The sequence below is a fragment of the Cnephaeus nilssonii genome (assembly GCF_951640355.1).
Source record: "Cnephaeus nilssonii genome assembly, chromosome: 16".
In the NCBI taxonomy this organism is placed as follows: Eukaryota; Metazoa; Chordata; class Mammalia; order Chiroptera; family Vespertilionidae; genus Cnephaeus; species Cnephaeus nilssonii.
Genome location: NC_137087.1, coordinates 43889969 through 43908104, shown reverse-complemented (window position 1 = coordinate 43908104; position 18136 = coordinate 43889969). Strand labels below are relative to the sequence as shown.

The 18136-nt window shown below is 41.6% G+C and overlaps 1 protein-coding gene across 1 annotated transcript; it reads right to left on the bottom strand.

Moving 5' to 3' along the window:
• WNT8B (Wnt family member 8B) lies at positions 1 to 16826 on the bottom strand (the record flags this gene model as incomplete). The annotated part of the gene is made up of 6 exons (XM_079793418.1): positions 1 to 546; positions 743 to 885; positions 1624 to 1749; positions 2555 to 2693; positions 3458 to 3491; positions 16759 to 16826. 6 exons carry the CDS (start codon positions 16824 to 16826, stop codon positions 1 to 3), a joined length of 1056 nt encoding a protein of 351 aa, XP_079649544.1.
• Between the last annotated feature and the right edge of the window lie 1310 nt (positions 16827 to 18136).

Sequence of the window (18136 nt, the reverse complement as noted above, 5' to 3'; positions counted from 1 at the left end):
TTAGGGTTTTCTCGCGGGTTTGTGCGCAGCGCCCCCGCGCGGCCGCTCCGCGCGGCTGCAGAAGTACTTGGTGACGCGCCGGCGGCACTGCTCGCAGCGCACCGCGCAGCACCAGTGGAACTTGCAGTTGCAGCTGGACACGGTCTCGGCGCGCCGCTCCTCCACCGCCAGCCCGCAGTCCCCGCAGAGCCGGCGGCAGCTGCGGCGCTCCCAGCGGCCTAAGGACCGCCCGCGCCGCAGGCACTCCCGGCCCTCCGTGCCCAGCAGGCCTAGCGTTTTGTTCTCCAGGCAGTAGTCTGGGGAGTCCTCCAGGTGCACCAGCTCCCGCGTGGAGATGGAGCGAAAGGTGTCGGCGATGGCGCCGCGTCCTGCCGCGCTGTTGCCGGCACCTTGCAGCAGGTCCACCTTGAGAGCTGCGTGGTACTTCTCCTTCAGGTGCGCGCCCACCTCGCGGAACTCCGGCAGCTGCAGCCAGCAGGTCTGCGTGGTGCAACTGCCAGACACGCCGTGGCACTTACACGTGCGTTTCATGGTGCCCTTCACCGCCTGGGGGGAGAGGAGTGAGCGGGCCAGGGATTTAGCGCGTGGGGAGTCTCTGCCTCTGGGGGAGTTGCGAGGCGTCTAGTCCCTCCTACACCTCAGTACCTCGTTTTTCCAAACTTAAATGAAGTGAGGAGTTGTCCTCACTTAGGGGTGGTAATGGATGGAGCCAGCTGCCAACCCCAGGGGCTGCAAGACTCACCTTGCGGCCGGCCTCATTGTTGTGCAAGTTCATGGCTGCCCGGGCATCCTGTCCTGTTTCCAGGGCATCAACGAACTGCTTGGATATTGCCTCTCCAAAGCCCACGTTGTCACTGCAGCCTCCCCACAGCCAGCCTTGACCCCCTGGAAAAGAGCAGGGGAGAGGGAAGGTCGTTGAGCAGCTATTTCTAATTGGGAATCTGAGATAAAGAGAGATTAAGGTTGGGTGAGTGCCTTGTCTCCAGATTAGTTTCAGCCTAGACTCGTTTTTGCCGCTTTTGAGCGCCCACGTTCAGCCTATCACCTGCTCAGGACTCCATGACGTAAGTAGTTGCCGAGTGGATTCTCTGCAAGGTGCCTGCGCGCCCATCTTCACACAGTTTCTGGCCTTTGGGCACAGTGTGCATGTGCCCGCCAGCGACTGACTTCCAGAAAGGACAAATGGCTGTTAGAAAGGTGAGGAACGCGCGAGCTTTGAGAGGAGAGAGGAGCAATTGAAATAATACGGAATAACTAAGTTGGAAGTTGAGCCGCAGGGCAGGGAGGATTAGGACAGTGGAGGCAGAGTGGAAACGAGACAGATGGTATGGAAGGATGTCCCCACTATGTTGGAGAGAGCGACCGATTGACTGCCTGGGGAATGTTGTTCCTTTATCATTATTTGTTAAATTAAGGAAACTTACTCAGTAGGTGACCGAGAGCCCATGCGGCATTTAACCTGGTTCGACACATTAGGGTTTGGGCTTAAACTGGTTCACCCTGATTTTCCTCAGATTTAGAAGAATACAATTCCTCTTCACCCCACCCAGCTACCCACCAAGCTTTTCATTCTTTAAGTGAACTCTACTGGCCCGCCCTACCCACCCCAATATCATTACTCACCCAGCTGCCCGTTGCGGGAGTCATCACAGCCACAGTTGTCAAAATCCCCAAGGCTGCAGTTTCGAGTCAGAGTGTACATGACGCCAGCAGAACTGATGGCGTGTACGAATGCTGTCTCCCGGTTAGCTGGCAGGAACCAGAAATTGGGTGAGTTAGAGGGAGGAGTCGCAATCCAAAGAAATACCAGCCATGCCACCTCCCTTTAATACAATCATTGTCCTCCTCTCCCAGCTCTACCCTATTTCCCCACCTAATGTTCCTTACTCTCTCCAGGGTCTACTCCAGCCCTGGTCTCAGCCCTTCCCTTCTCCCCTCCCATCTTTTCCAGTCATACACGTTGCGATTAGGTGGCTAGATTTTTGTTGACATACGTGGTTGTAAAGGATTTCGGTGGGAAAGAGCCTGAGGAAGAGATGAATCTGAAGGCCAGGCTATCAAGAACCCATCCCACTTCCCTGGAACATTGAGGTCTAAGAGGCGTGGGCCACCTAGTTCTGAAAGAACCTCTGACAGCCAGCTCTTCTATTTACTGGCATGGCCACTCCCTCTTCTCCAGGGAAATCTGGCCTCCAAGTCTCTTCCCACTTGCCTTGTACCTCTCTGCTGAGCCTGCTGAAGGAAGGGGCCGAGAGGAATGAGGGATTATGACCCTACCTACCTCCTGATGTTATTTATATTGTGAGGGAGCCATTAGCCAATTGACAAGGTCCATTTGTTGAACAGTGAGGGTTTGGGGGAAGAGAGAGAAAAGCTCTTAGGTAGGAAAAAGGAGCTAGAGATGGAACAGAGAAGATCCCAGAGAGGGAGATCACCTGCGAGTAAAGACCAGGCGAGGAATTAGGGTATAGGGGAGGCAGGGGCCATCCCTGGAGAGTGGGGCTCTAACCTGTGGCCAGGGGGTCCAGGGAGCTGTGGCCGAGGCTTTCCTTACCACTGCGCAGGCCGCCATGGCTGGACAGCTGCAGGGCTCTCTCAGGGCAGTTCCAGCGGTCCCAGGCAAACTGGTATTTGCATTCTTCAATACCGCTCTGGGCACCAGCTGCCACGCTGCTGGAGTAGATCAAGTAAGCCTTCGGGGACACAGGGTCAAAATTCAGACTTACAAAAGCTGGACTTGGAGACACTTGCCCTAAAGTGGCCAAGCCCCTCTCTTCCTGCCCACTTTCCCATCCCTCCAAAATAATGACAGAGTGAGCACTTGAAATGTGCTGTCTCATTTAACATCACAAATAACCTTGTCAAATAGGAACCATTTTCTAGATTAGGAATCTGAGGCTCAGAGAGGTGAAGTAAAGCAATTTGCCCAAGATCCCACAGCTAGCAAATTATAGTAGTAGGAATAAAATTCAGTTTATCAGACCCTAGACCTGACTTGATTCACTATACTATTCTGCCTCTCCAGAGGGATCCCAAATCACATAATTCATGAATTTTCACTTGTTCTCATCCCATCTTAGAAATAATATTTTGGAACTGGAAATGTCCTTAGAGAGAATGCAGTCCAATAGCAGCGCTGTAAAAACTGCATCCCCCCACTGCCTGAGAAGGTTGTGTGGCTGCAGCCTGACACTGTGAAAGGCCGTCGACTTCTCTGGCTTTAGAAATTCTGCTGTAAATTTAGAACCGATACTCGTGAGTTCTTGCCTTGGCTCTGACACTAGATGCTGTGTGGTTTGGGTTGTGTCACTAACCCCTTTGTGCCCCAGTTTTTGTCGGTAATAGGTTCAGCACACTAAAAAGCGTGGATATAATGAAAAGAAATTACATGTGTAGTCTTCAGTTAAGAAGCTAGGATTAGTGATATCTAAACAAATCAAGGGAATATTTTTCTTACCTTTGGACCAGTCATCAGAAAATTGTTCACTGACCTAGAAGAGAACAAGACCACAGAGTGTAATGGAGATGCACCAACTCATTTCTGCTGCCAAGAGCTGTAAGGATTACTTTAGAAAATACAATTGATGGGAAGAAAGGGAAAATGATTTGCGAAGGAAAAATTATGCATAAGGAGTCTACTAAAGACAAGTTATTTAATAAAAAACAACATGTATTACGCTCCTTTTCAAATACCAAAAGTGTTGGGAGTACTGTTTGATCATTGTTTTGCCATGGGTGGGAATAGAGTTAGCATTAACTCATTACTGTGAAACAGATGCTCTACTCTCAGTATTTTACATGTTGATTTTGTTAAATCCTTACTATTGCAGGCATTATTATCCCAATTTTACAAATCGGGAATCTGGGACTCAAAAAAGTATTTAAGGTTGCCCAGCTAATAAATTATTGAGTCAGGATTTAAATCCAGTACTATCGGGATTCTGAGAAGGATAGTTCTCTAATCAGAAAGGTTTAAATAGTGGAATATCTTTCTAGGGATTGAATTGTAATTAAAGTCCAAAAATAAATAATCTGACTCTAGAAAATAGCTAGGCTGTTCCTTTCAAAACTAAAAATAGACTTGTCATATGACTCAGCAGTTCCACTCTTGGGCATTTATCCTTGAGAAATGAGGACTTATTTTTACTCAGGATCTTATGCTTGGATGCTCATAGCACTTTATTCGTAATAACCCAAAATGTGAAAGTGTTTAAATGTTTTTCAAAGAGTGAGTGGTTATAATAACTGTGGTACAAGGCCTGGCTGGTGTGGCTCAGTTGGTTGGGCATCGTCCCATGCACCAAAAGGTTGTTGGTTCGATTCTCCAGTCAGGGCACATGCCCAGGTTGTGGGCTCCATCTATAGTAGGGGACATGCAGGAGGCAGCTGATCGATGTTTCGCTTATCACATTAATGGTTTTTCCCTCTTTCTCTCTCCCTTCCTCTCTCTAAAAGAAAATCAATAAAAGTATCAAAATCACGGTGGTACATCCATACAATGGATTACTACTCAGGAATGAAAAGGAATAAACAACTGATACATGCGACAACTTGAATGATTCTCAAGGAAATTATACTGAGTGATCAAAGCCAATCTCAACAGGATACATACTGCATGATTTCACTTATGTAATAATTGTGGAATACATAATCATAGAGCTGGAGAATAGATCAGTGATTCCCAGGGGTTAAAGAGGAGGGATGCATGTGGCTACAAAGGAATAACACCAGAGAGTCTTGTGATGGTAGAATTAAGTGTCTTGATTGCAATGTGATTATGCAAAGCTATACATGTGGCAAAATTGCATTGAGCTATGCATAACACAATGAGTGTATGTAAAACTGGTGGTCTGAATAAACTTTATAAATATTGTACTATAGAACTTTGTAAATATTATAGGATAGTTGTCAGATGTTACCATGGGCAGAGGCTTATGTAGGACTTCTCTGCACATTTCTTTGCAATCTTCTGCCAATCTATAATTATATAAAAATTAAAAATTCAATGCATACATATATAACCTGGCAAATGGACTTCAGGATAAGCATCTGAAAATTAACCCCAATATATTACCTATTATTGCCCTTTTCCCATTATAATGGTAGAAAGTAACATGGGAATCATTATGTATTGTTCCATGAAAGTTGGTGTACCCTGCAATTGTAAAGGCCATTAATATGCTGGCCATCATCAGAAGTGAAAAGAGCTTAGCCGACTCTCTTCATAATAAAATACAAATACAGTATTGTAAACTGGGAGGCTGTCATGTGAGAGAAGATGAAAAAGATTTGGAAAGAAATGTAATAGATTTTTAGAAAATCATAAAAGACTACATAGTCAACAAAACTTTAAAGCTTGATAAGGGGAAAAGGGTATATGAAAAATACAGGAGTAAATGTGTTTAAACATGAAGGTGAAAGATCCCGATTTGATGGAGATCTCCTATGACTGCTCTTCTCCCTGTGTTGTTAAATTAGTCAGGTCATTCTCTCTCTCTTTCTCTCTTACCTCTGCACTTATTTTTATTAATAATTTATTGTCTGTCACTGCTCTTACTAATATGTTCACATTGCAACTCCATATTTTGTCAGTCTTTTCAATTCTCATTTTGGTAAATTAAAGAGAGATAAATGAGAAAACAAAAAAAAACCCAAAACTTTAAAGCTTGGCAGGCAAAATTAAGTTGACTGAAAAGTACTACTGTCTTGGGGAGGGGGCGGGGGGAGGGTTGGTACCGGCAAAGAACAAAAATAAATTCAAAACAATTCAAATGAATTCATAATTGCTAAAGCCATTATGGGTTTGCAGATACATTTCTGATCCTGAAAGAGTGGTGTCAGAGGAGTCAGCCAGGCCCTCTGCGTGCTCTGGCTCAGGGAGGTGTTTTTTATGTTCGGTAACTGCCAAAGACTCTTGGACATTACCAGGCAAGACAGAGGCTAGTTCCCATCCCCCAGAACAGACAGCTGTCAGGAAAGAAAGCAACAAAACAAATATCAAGTGGCAGACAAAGGAGAAAGCTTTGCCATGAGCCTGGGTAAAGAGACTCCCTGTGAGAGGATGCTAGGTTGGAATCGCAGGGAATGTTGCGCAGAACACTAGAGGATTCTTCTTTCCTCCAAGGCCCCGAAATATGTAAAGATTTGTATGACATGCTGGTCTAGTTCAATTGATTAATCAGATTTAATTGAGCAACTGCCATGAGACACGACTGTCAGCCTTAGTTGGACAGCATTCCCATAAGTTGACTTGTGTTGGAAACCCCTGAGTTATTTGCAGACATATTTGAACCACTGTGGCTGACTTACTCATATCCAAAATAGCCAGTATTAAGAAATGACTCATCGTGATAGATGTTAACTAGACTTATTGTAATGATAATTTCTCAATATACACACACATCAAATCATTATGTTGTACACCTGAAACACAGAAGGGCAACTATCTACAGAGATAGGGGAATAGGAGAAAAACCCTTATTCATGCCCATGGTCTTAACTACCATGATTATGCAATGTCTCCCAACTCTGTACCTCCAGCCCTGACTTGCATCTTGAGATCCAGAGCTGCATTACCAAATGAATGCTAGACTTCTCCACTGGGAATGTTTCAAATTATGAAGACAGTATGTCTAAACGCCAACTTATGCCCAGCCGGTGTGGCTCAGTGGTTGAGCATCGACTTATGAACCAGGAGGTCACGGTTCGATTCCTGGTCAGGGCATATGCCCGGATTGTGGGATTGATCCCCAGTGTGGGGTATGCAGGAAGCAACTGGTCAATGATTCTCTCTCATCATTGATGTTTCTATCTCTCCCTTCCTCTCCCTTCTTCTCTGAAATCAATGTAAAAATGTATTTTAAAAAACATAAATAAATAAAAGCCAATTAATATTCCCTGTTGAACTTGACACTTCTCCTGACTTGACTATGTTTTGTTAATAGAGCCACTATTTCCCCACATCTCTCTCAATCCATTTTCACTATCTAATCAGTAAGTCTTGCATGTATTTTACCTCCATTATACTTTTCACTTACCAGCTCCCTTTTTTCTCTCTGACTGTCTCAGGGATTCTCACTGTCATATCTTATTTGTGGCCTCCAACTTAGACCATTGTAGAAGCCCTACTAATTGACCTCTCTAGTTATAATTTTTACCCCATTCCAATCCGGTGTATAGTCAGTCTGCAGCTAGATCAATCTTCTGAAAGCCTGATTCTGATATCCTGCTCAGGTATCTTCCTTAGTTTTTCAACTCTTGCACTCATGGTACTCCATAATCTAACCATATATGGCCTTTCAGCTTAATTTCCCATGAAATATCCCTACTTGTCCAAGCCTCTAGTCAAACCAAACCAGTTGCTATTTCTGAACACCATAAATGCATGCCTCTAAGCCTTTGCTCATACTGTTCTCTTAAATCTTGCCTAGTCTTAGTATTTTCAACCAATGATGCTGGAACAACTAGCTGGATATCCACATGCAAAAGAATGAATCTGGTCTCATATCTCACGCCATATACAAGAATTAACTCAAAATAGATCATAGACCTAAATGTAGACGCTAAAACTATAAAACTCTTAGAAGAAAATACAGATATTAAGTTTTCGTGATCTGAGGACAAGCAATGTTTTGTTTGTTTGTAAACCTGATACCAAAAACACAAGTGACCAAAGAAAACATTGATAAACTGGACTTCATCAAAATTATAAAAAGTTTTGTGCTTCAAAAGGCACAAAAAAGGGAAGTAAAAAGACAACCCACTGAATGAAAATATTTGTTAAGTCATATATCTGATTAGACACTTACATTCAGAATATACAAAGAGCATTGATAGCCCAGGTAAGAAATGGTCAAAGGATCTTAAGAGACATTTCTTCAAAGAAGGTAAACAAATGGCCAATAAGTGCATGATATGATGCTTAACAGCATTAGTTACCAGAGAAATCCAACAATTATTACTTCAATCTTCTAGAAAATGGATGCTCCATCTACAACAGTAATAAATTGGTGGACATTCTCCTCTTTCTTTCGTATTTGGATGGAGCATCTTCCAAGTTTGGTAGCTCTCAAAGCTCTCACTGGTCACTGCCCTGAGGGGCTGGGTTTCTGTGCTGAGCACTAAAATCATAGATCTCTTTCCTTCCCTGCAGTTTTTCTTGGTAGTGTAGAATGTTTTCCTGGTAATTACAGCTGACTTGCTTATGCCCATATTCCCCATACCAGGAATAAAACATTGTTTGGTGGGTGGAATATGCATCTACAAGGATTCTGAGTCTTTGTCTAGGGGCCATCAGTCCTCTAGGAAACATGCTAACTACTTCCACCCACAGATGCTTTAATGCCATTACTATTATTTTACATTATTTTAAAAATATATTTTTATTGATTTAAGAGAGGAAGGGAGAGGAAGAGAGAGAGAGAGAAACATCAATGATGAGAATCATTGATCAGCTGCCTCCTGCACATCCCCCACTGGGCATGTGCCCTGACTGGTACTAGAACCGCAAGCTCCTGGTTTATAGTTCAACGCTTAACCACTGAGCAACACCAGCCAGGCTATTTTACATTCTTAGACTGCCTCCATACTCTTGTCATCAATCCTGACGTGAGTCTAATTCATTCTTTGGTCTGTACTTTTTCCTACAAGCTTCTAATGCTATCTCATCATTCTCCCAAGTTAATTTACCAATAGTAAGAATTTGCAAGAGCAATCGGGACTCTCTCTCCATCATTCATTCTGAACTCTCACAATAATGTTTCACTGTAAGTTGCTTCTGCTCTCATTCCCATCAAGGCTGGGTAGACAAGTCCTTTTGTCCTCTTTACTTTCTGCCACAACTCCCCTACTATTAACATTTACAAGTTCTTTTCCTTTTATTGTGTATAGACTAAATCCTTGCTAGTCTCTTCATTACTAAATATCTTTTCAACTCTTGTTAGACAACAGATACAGATGCATTAGTAGTTTTGAGGCTATGGGTAACTTCTAAAGCAGAGCTCTGTGCACCTTTTATCATTTCCCCTTTGTATCTGCTCTAGGGACCCACACCAGAGTGGCTATAAACTAGTCATAATCAAACCACTATACAAAGTTTCTTGATCTAGGGCACTATAGCTCCTCAAACACCCATGGCTTTCAGCATTATGCAGCTTCTCTCTTGGGCTATACTGTCTCCTAAATTGTCTAGTCTATAATATGTCAGATCACCAGTAAATTTTTATCCTAGGGATCTGGGGCAGGAAGGTTGGTTTAGATCAACCCAAATACAAATGTCACAACTTTTCTTTTAGCTCTTGGAAAACCTCCAACTTTCTTTTGTTTGCTTGTCAGTCTTTTTTGATCTAATATTTATTATCCATATATCCATGCCCTCTAATTTTCAATGCTTGTCTTCCTTTGATACCATTTGAAGAAACCTTTAATCATTATTTATTACTATTTACCACTTTAGAAAGTTCCTGAAAAATTGCAAGTTCCCATTCTCTGTCAGTTATGTCTAATGATGGGCGAGAGGTTTAAGCCACTATCCAATGTTGCAACCATTTACCCCTGCTTGGGGGTAATTCTCCAAACTAGCGCAGCCCGTGAGGTGGTCTGTAGCACATCGCATTGTATTGTTGGGAGTTTAGCTGTCATGGTGAGAACACGTGCCTGATTCCATATAGCCTGTGACACAGATGGGCACTGGACCAGGAGTGCCAAGCACCATGCTATCTTCAGACTTCCTTCTCCCTTTGCATGACCAGGACCCTGTTCCTAGGCCAACTTTGTATGCCAGACTCCCTCTCCCTGAGTATGGGAGTTTCTTCCCAGGAGAGCACTAAGTCTCATGCAACAAGATTCTTGCAGGCCAGCCCCACTAGTTTGCCAAGTGTGCCTGGGTACGTTTAAATCCCAGTGGTTGGTGTAGCTTAAATTCCAGTTAGGATTCCCCTTTTCTCTCCCCTCACATATTTTTAAAAAGCAAAGATTCTGCATATGAATATCCAGAATTTGGTATTTTCCTCTCAATGCCCAGGACTTTCATTTCAGTTCCTTCTGACCACTCCCCGCCCCCTCAACTTTGTTCTCCCTCTCTCCACTTTCCTCACAAGTCTTTGAATACTAGGGTTGGCTTCTCTCTACCCTTTAATCTCATTTCTTGAGGTCCATAAAAAGTCTCGGGGTCATGAAGCTCTAGTTGGCCTACTTCAGGAGAGACCGTGTAATTATAATTTGGGGTGCTGGCCCAGTGGAAAGGAGAAGTGATGGTGAATGAATGTAGATGGACATATCTCTCTCTCTGGAGATTTAGCAGAGAGAGAGTACAGGGAGAAGGTGGGGCGAGGGGAGGGGGGGAAGGGAGAGAGATTAAGGAGAGTGACCAGAGTAGGGAGCTGCCTGGAGCTGTAGCCAGAGGTGTTCCAGTGAAGCAAGTTTTTCTTAGAATGAATGTCTGACAGCCAGCTTTTTACCTCGTTGAATGCACAAGATGCCTTGGGCCTGGGACAGCCCAAACATAGCTCTTTCTGAGCAAGCTTCCTTGTGATTCCCTCTATCTGCTATAACATATGACCCACAGAACACACATGCACACACACACACACACACACACATACACACACACATACATACACACACACACCAATATGTACACACACACCAAATTACAGAGAAGGCAGGCCTTACTAAGCATTGTGAAATAATATCCCATGGGTCCCAAATTTTTTACTACCTCCTCTGACAATACTCAAGGATATTTAAGCTAGTTATAATTCACCGTATAATTAGAGTTAAGTTTTAAAATGTTTTTCAAGGGTGAACAACAGCGTGACTAATTCTTATCCCTTGTAAAGTATAAGTAATTGAAATCGGGCTCTTTCCTATTTAGCTAGGGGAAGGATTAGGAAGTGGAAGCCACAAGATAATCTGAAGTCTTGTAGGGAAGAGAAGGGTTCAGAATTTCAAAGACGAATTTCTTCCTACTTAAAAATTTGTCCAGAGGGAACAAAGGTGATATTAAAGGGGAGCTCTATTTCAGTAGAGCAACAGAACAGAAGCCAGATTACAGTGCCCGAACAGTTATGAAACTAAAGCAACTAGTACAGACTCATTGAAGGAGTATGGATGGCATTGAAAGGAAAGAGAAATGCACTGGAGATTCGGGCCAAGTAGAAGTATTTTTTCCAGAAGAGTATAAAAGGAAAATGATGAAATATACAGGTTTAGGTCACACCCCCATAGCTATTTCACTTATTTAAACTCCATCTGTTTCTTCAAAGGGAATTCAGCCCTATAAATAATTCTCGAAATTTGTTTTATAAATGTGAATTTTCTAAGTTATAAGGCAGTGCCCTAAAACATATTTTTTTAAAAGTCTCATAAACAAGTTAAGAAAAGTTAAACAGATGTGTCAGATTTGGTAGTAGTTTTATGTTAAATTTTATATTCAAAATCCCACATTATCTCAAATCCAGTCCTTGACAAATAATTACTGGCAAAGACCACATAATAGCCCTCAGGACAACTGTGTATCATGGGTTCCTGCCAAACAACCTCAGGCAGATTCTTTCTCAGGCAAATCACAAATTTTCAAGGGATAATCTTATTCCCTGAAAGTGAAATGCCATTTGTATTCCAGGATAATTTATAGAGAGATAGGCTGTCTTTCCTTGTCCTCATTTCCTTCCTTCTTTATGTATTGTGGCAACCTCTGCTGAGAAACACTGAGCAACAAAAAAGCACTTCAGGGCTTAGCATTTAAATGAGGACTCGAACTGGGAATAGGCTGTGCTCATTCTCTGTTCCGAGGTCTCTAAGTGAAAGCCGCTAAGGAACAGCTCAGAGCCACTGTTCCCAGAAAGCCTGGGATTGCAGGAACCCCGTCCAGGACCATTATGGAGGCAGAGCATTTGGTTTTGTTTTCTGACCTCGTTACCGTGGTCCCCGTAGTGGAGACTTTAGAAAATATTCACGTTCTCAATTGCACTGATGGATGCAATGCCAGTTTATGTCAGGAGCAAGAAGGTAGGTGTGCATGACTTGCCCTAGAAAACAACCAGGGAACAGTTCAAGGGAGGGAAATTGGCAGGCTCTGGCACTTTGGTACCATTTTCACTACTTAATGGAACTAAATCCGTGGATGGTAAAAATGTCCTCACCTCAATCTGAGTAGCCACAGCTCAAACAGAAACAAACTCAAATTAGTAACAGATTCTCCTGTTACTAATTTGTGTTCTTGATTTTTCACCCCAATGGGGGTCATATCTGTAGTTCTGATACCCATAGTCATATGATGTTCCCCAAGGTCTCTAATTACTGGCACTAGATCTCTTGAACAGGGGATAGGGAATTCCTTTTCCTGTCCCTCTTCTTACTATTTTGAACCACAACAGTATTTGGGAGATTTAGACTAAGAGAATACATGCAGTTGAAAATGCTACAGAAAGTATACATGAAGCAAGTTTAGCCAAGGGTTGATAACTGTTGAAGATGAGTTATTGGGGGTTGTTATATGTACTGTTCTATGTTTGTTTGTTTTTAAAGAAAATTTCAGTAATATAAAATTAAACAACAGAATACTCCTGAAGCAATAGTCTATGCAATATGAGCTCCACCAGACACCTTGGATTAATATGAAGAAATGCCAGACAGGATAATATGGCCCATCTATTGGTTTGCTAGTTATTATCCTGGATATTGGCCTGGAATGGAAACTTCTGAGTCTGATATGGTGAACCTGAAGAGCCTGAGTAAATGAAAAGGACTGAGATGGTAGCAAAAGAGAATTACAGTTTTTAATTAAAAATATTTATTTAAAAATATAACTGCTATCTCTATCTAGTTGCATATATGGGAGAATTACAGAATTAAAGTCTTGAATGAAGGATAAATTCGTCCTTATGCAGGATGGTTTAAGCTTGGCCTGGAAAACACAAGAATTTCATCTATGGAGCTGCATAGAAATACTGAACTATTGGCCTACTTACAGGGTCTACTGAGACTACTGAAGCACAGCCTCAGTCTGTGCTGCTACTGGGGCATGCTGACGTTGGAAAACAACCTATTAAGAAAAGTGAATTTAAATAATCCCATATGGTCTGATTTCTCTTGGTCTGGAGAAAACTCTTACCTAAGAAGCATATAGAGAGATGATATGATCAATAACAAGGACCTACGATAAAGATTGAGAAAAGCAAACCATAAAAATTTGGCTTATAATGAGACAAGAGAGTCTGCCCAGAGTGGATGGTAGTTTTGTGTGTTTTTTGAGGGAGAGAGAAGAGAGAGGGGTTGGGTTGGAATTCCTTTTCTTCTGATTATGTATATTCCATTTACCTCTATATAATGTCACAAAAAGGAGATCCTTCTTTGTGTCATATTATCACACACACACACACACACACACACACACACACACACACTCACACACACACACACACATAAAGATGCACTGTAGAGCATCCTCCTCATCACTTATGCAAACTGGTTTCATAAGAAAAGCTTTAACAAAGTGTCTCCTCTCAGGACCACATAGCCTTTATAAATAATAATAATGACAATTATAATAGTTTGTTATTGTTATTACTTATAGCAGGAGAAATAGAAACTCTGAAAGGAAAAACTCGGGTCTCAAGTTGTTGAGGAAATCAATGACAAAACTGGGAACTGAGCTTCCCTGATCATGTCTCAAGCCCTGAGAACCTCCTAAACCACAGCTACCAGCCTAATCCTGCCCAGAATTACCCCACCGATCCCCGCCTTTTGTGGTGGACTATGAACTCTATTGATTAGGGGAGCTATTAGGTATGTGCATCTTTTATTGGCATATTATTTTCCATATTCCAAAGCAGTTTCTCACACCCGACTTTATTCCCCTAACTTAGCTTAGTGGGTCCTCACTTGATTGTCTGTGTTCTTTTTGTATCTGTTAGAGGGAAAACTTGACAAAAACTTAATAGGACAACACATTACCATGAATTCAATGATTTTAAATGAGCTGTGTATTTTACTGGTCATAATATACATTTGAAAAAGTGTTGCACATATATGCAGAGAATAGCTAACGATGATGCTTCATGAAAATATGGATTCAAAGACACCCCCCACTTAATAACTGAAGCCTTTGCTAATCAGGGGTTTTGCATGTTGTCATCAGTTGAAATTTCAAGAGCCATAGACAGGTTACTCTAAAACATAAATGTAGAGAAACAAGGGATGATGTATTTCAAAAAGTGCTTTAAAACACAAGATTTCAGGTAATCTTGCTCTTCTGCAGAAAAGAAACTGATTAAATCCTTTGGAAAAAACTAAGGGTAGTGATCTCTGTTGAAGAATTTGACCAGAGACATAGTTAACCTCTGTATCCCAGTGCATCTTTCTGATTTGGTTACTGCGTTGAGAAGAGAGAGAGAGAGAGAGAGAGAGAGAGAGAGAGAGAGAGAGAGAGAGAATACGAACTGGAAAGACCCAATATCATTATGAGACATCATTTGGAGTCAAATGAAGTCAACAGTTAAGGAAAAACATGTTCTAGGTCCATTCATTCCAGATGAGTAAATGTATTGGAAGTAGTCAAATTAGTTCATCTCTGGCCACCATTATAAGCATCACCATTTGCTTGGCTGTATTATGCTTTCCCATACTCATTTCTTTCTTTCTTCCTTTCTTTCATTCATTCTTTTTTTTTTTTTTTTTTTTAGCCATTAATGATTAAGAAAAAACATTTAAAAAATATTTTTTTCTCACGTTACTAAAGGATAATTCTTTCAAAAGGGTCCAGACAAGAGAAAACTATGGAGAATGCTCTTTCCCCCAATTATGTTGCACTAAGATACCTAGTAAAACTGCACATTGTAGGCACATGTCATTTTTATCCTTTCCTTTTCAAGCCCAGGAATTTCTGTTGATGAACTCTTTTAGGCAGTAATTTCAGGCCAGCCTACAATTGAACAGCCAAGCAGAAATTGTGATTCTCTATTTGTTAAATGCTTTTGAGGTCCCCACATAAAAGGTTGATAATGAAGTACTAAGAGAAACATCTGAAAGGCTGCCGTTGGTCAAATTTCTCTGTATGGCTCAAAGGGGAAGATGACCTTATGCAAAACTCTGATAGTCCCATTATAAGAATAATCGAGGTTGAATGTTAAATTTAAAAATCACATTTCAAATGCTACCAAAACCAGACTCAGCAAAGCATAAATATTCAAATTGAGGCTTATGGAATGCAATTAAAAAAGTGAATTGCATTATCCAGATTTGTACATTTCTCCTCCAAGTCAGGGAAAATGAGAAGGGGTTCTTAAACCGTGTTTTTAAATAAGAATTTTCTTTCACATCTCTTTTTTCTTCTTTCTTTTTGAATCCAGACACTTGAATTTGGACAGACAAGCAACCCAGCCACCTTTCAGTGTGGCAGTGTCAATATCGGAATGAAATGAACATGACCCCCTCCAGCAGGGAAGGGACACACAGTAAAGGTATTTTTTATAGAACAATTCTTCACACTGCCCTGGTGACTGGGGAAAGGAATCTCGTGTTTCTCTTTTGCTGATACTGAATCAGCTGAAGAATACCATGAACATCAGTAGAAATTCTCTGAACTAGTCTCCTCTCCCTTTTGTCTTTTTGTTCTCATGACAGAGAGAGAAGGAAGATTTTTTTTTTTTTGGACATGAAATATTTAATTAAAATACCAATTAAAAATTGACCAATTATTTGGCGGTTCAGTTTATAATCAGAAATGTTGCAAATTATTGCATTAACCGGCAAATTGTATTAATTTGGCATACTTGTTATCAACTCTTTAATAGTGATGGCTGTACTCATTTATGATAAGAATACACTCTCAATTAGCACAGGAAGCTGATTTCAGCAAAGAAACCCCTATTCTTGCTTCCTCAACAGTTTATGTAGCAATTGGATTCGTAACTTGGTTAACTAGGCGGTCAAAATGAGAACTGATGAAGAGAGACTGAGCTCACATCTTAACTGAGGAGAAACTCCAAACACCCTAGCAACATGCATTTTCTAGATCTTACAGTCTGCATGTTATTTTGTGCTTGCTTATTAACTTTTCCATGTATAGATACTTTATTTGTTTTCCAAGAGCTAAGTGCAAATGATGATCATATCTATCATTTGTGTGGTGGTTTATAGTTTACAAAACACTTTCACACATGCTATCTTGTTTTCTGAGCAATTTAGAAATATTTGTAAATGGAATAAATTAAACAAATTTGTAGAAAAGCTTAGATTCCTAACATATTTAATTTCAAACATGTTGGTTAACCCAGTACCAACTCGGTAGTTAATTTTTAATCTCTGGGAAGTGATGATATGAGCTATTACTTAGAATATTCTGAAAACATTCAAGTCAAACAGTGCAAAATAAGGTCCCATTGAATTTCTGTCTTCACCTCAAAGATCAGATTCAACATACAGTAGAACTTGCTTTGAACCACCTTCCTCTTCTCCACAATGCCGAAATCAGGATTTGATTAAAAAAAAAAGGGCTACTGTCTTTCCCCTCACCCCAAAATGTAGAATATTTGTGATATAGCAATTTAGAAAAATAGGAACCCCTATCTTTTAATTCTTTTATTGGTAGGGGTCTAAGGATTTACTAAAATCAGCCACAAATTTGGAAGAGCCCTACTCCCTGGAACACTTTTTCCTAGGGGAGATCCCCACGCGTCCTACATTCCTGGAAATGAAAATGAGCTCTTTCCCATATATTACATGCATTTACCTAATTCTAAGTTCCAGGTTACTTACCAGGTATGGCTGAGTTGGAGGACACAGATGAAAAGAAAGATGCGCACAGAAGGCTTCATAAGTAACATAATCCTCTGGAGTAACAGAGATAGAAAATTCTAAAAACTGAGGAAACAGAGTGCTAAGATGGGAAGTATTCTCCTCCTGGTAGTGGGATGGAATTCTCCTCGAACCCCAACTTCCTTGGTGTGTAAGCGATCCCAAACAGAGTTAAGGGGAGGTGAAATGGAGCTGCCAAACTTCCAAAGAAGAGATTATCTACTTAATTAAAGTTTTTTCCCCCTCTAAGTCCTTCAGCCAATCAGAACTCAAGTGCCAGAGAAAGATTGAGTCGATCAAAGGAACACTCCAGGATCCTCCCAGACAAATGCAGAAGAAGGGGACGAGGAAAAGGGGACAAAGAGAGGAACACGGAGAAAAGGCACAAAGAAGGAGGGGTGAGGGGAGGAAAGAGACATAGCAAATCCCCTCCACATAATCACTGCGTGGAGTTTCTCTCCTCCCTCTTGCCAATGCCCTCCCACCCCACCTCAACCTCCCCCACCATGCACACTCCGTGCAGACTCGGGCACAGAGAGGAGAGCCTGGTCCCCAAGGGGATTTACAAGGGACTGTGCTTTCCCGGTTGTCCTTTGTAGGGCTTTGAGACGTCATTTGCATTTAGGATAGCCCTCTTCAGAGAAAAAGGTACTAGGTGCACCTCAGCCCTCTGATTTGAGAATATGGGAATGGGACCCAACCATCTCTGGTATTCTTCCTCTAAGTTAGAAAGGGATGATTTAGGGCGATTCACCTAAATATTTGACCAGGTAACTTTGTTACCCACTTGGTTTCTTCCTTTCAACTTTACCATCAGACACTTACTTGTTGAACGCCTATTACATCCTCAATCCTACCCTGGGCATTGTGGACGTTTTTAAAACCCCAATACATGATTTCTGCCCTGAAGACCTTTATAAGCTAGTAAGGGGATAATGTGCAGATGCAATTTAATAAGGTATTAAATGACTGCAAACTGACTATACATCATATAGGCTGATTTAGGGAAGGTTTTCTGAAGAAGACAGAACTTGAAATTCAAAGAAGAGATGAGATTTCAATAGACAGCCATATTCTTATCCTCTTAAACTCAGGTGGTGAAGCTAGTAGGTGTCCAAGCTCACACATCTCTGAGTTGCTGTCCCTTCTGTCCCAGTAGAGAGGATGGGTCACCTCAGTCCCAGTGCAGGGTCCTCAGGGGGCCCCCAGCTTACTTCCACACGGCCACATTTCCTACTTTAGCATCCACATTGCCTTTCCTCAGGGCTCCCCAGAGACAATGGTCTGTCTCTGTATTTTCCACTTTATCCTTATTTTTCTTGCTTCACAACCCACTCTG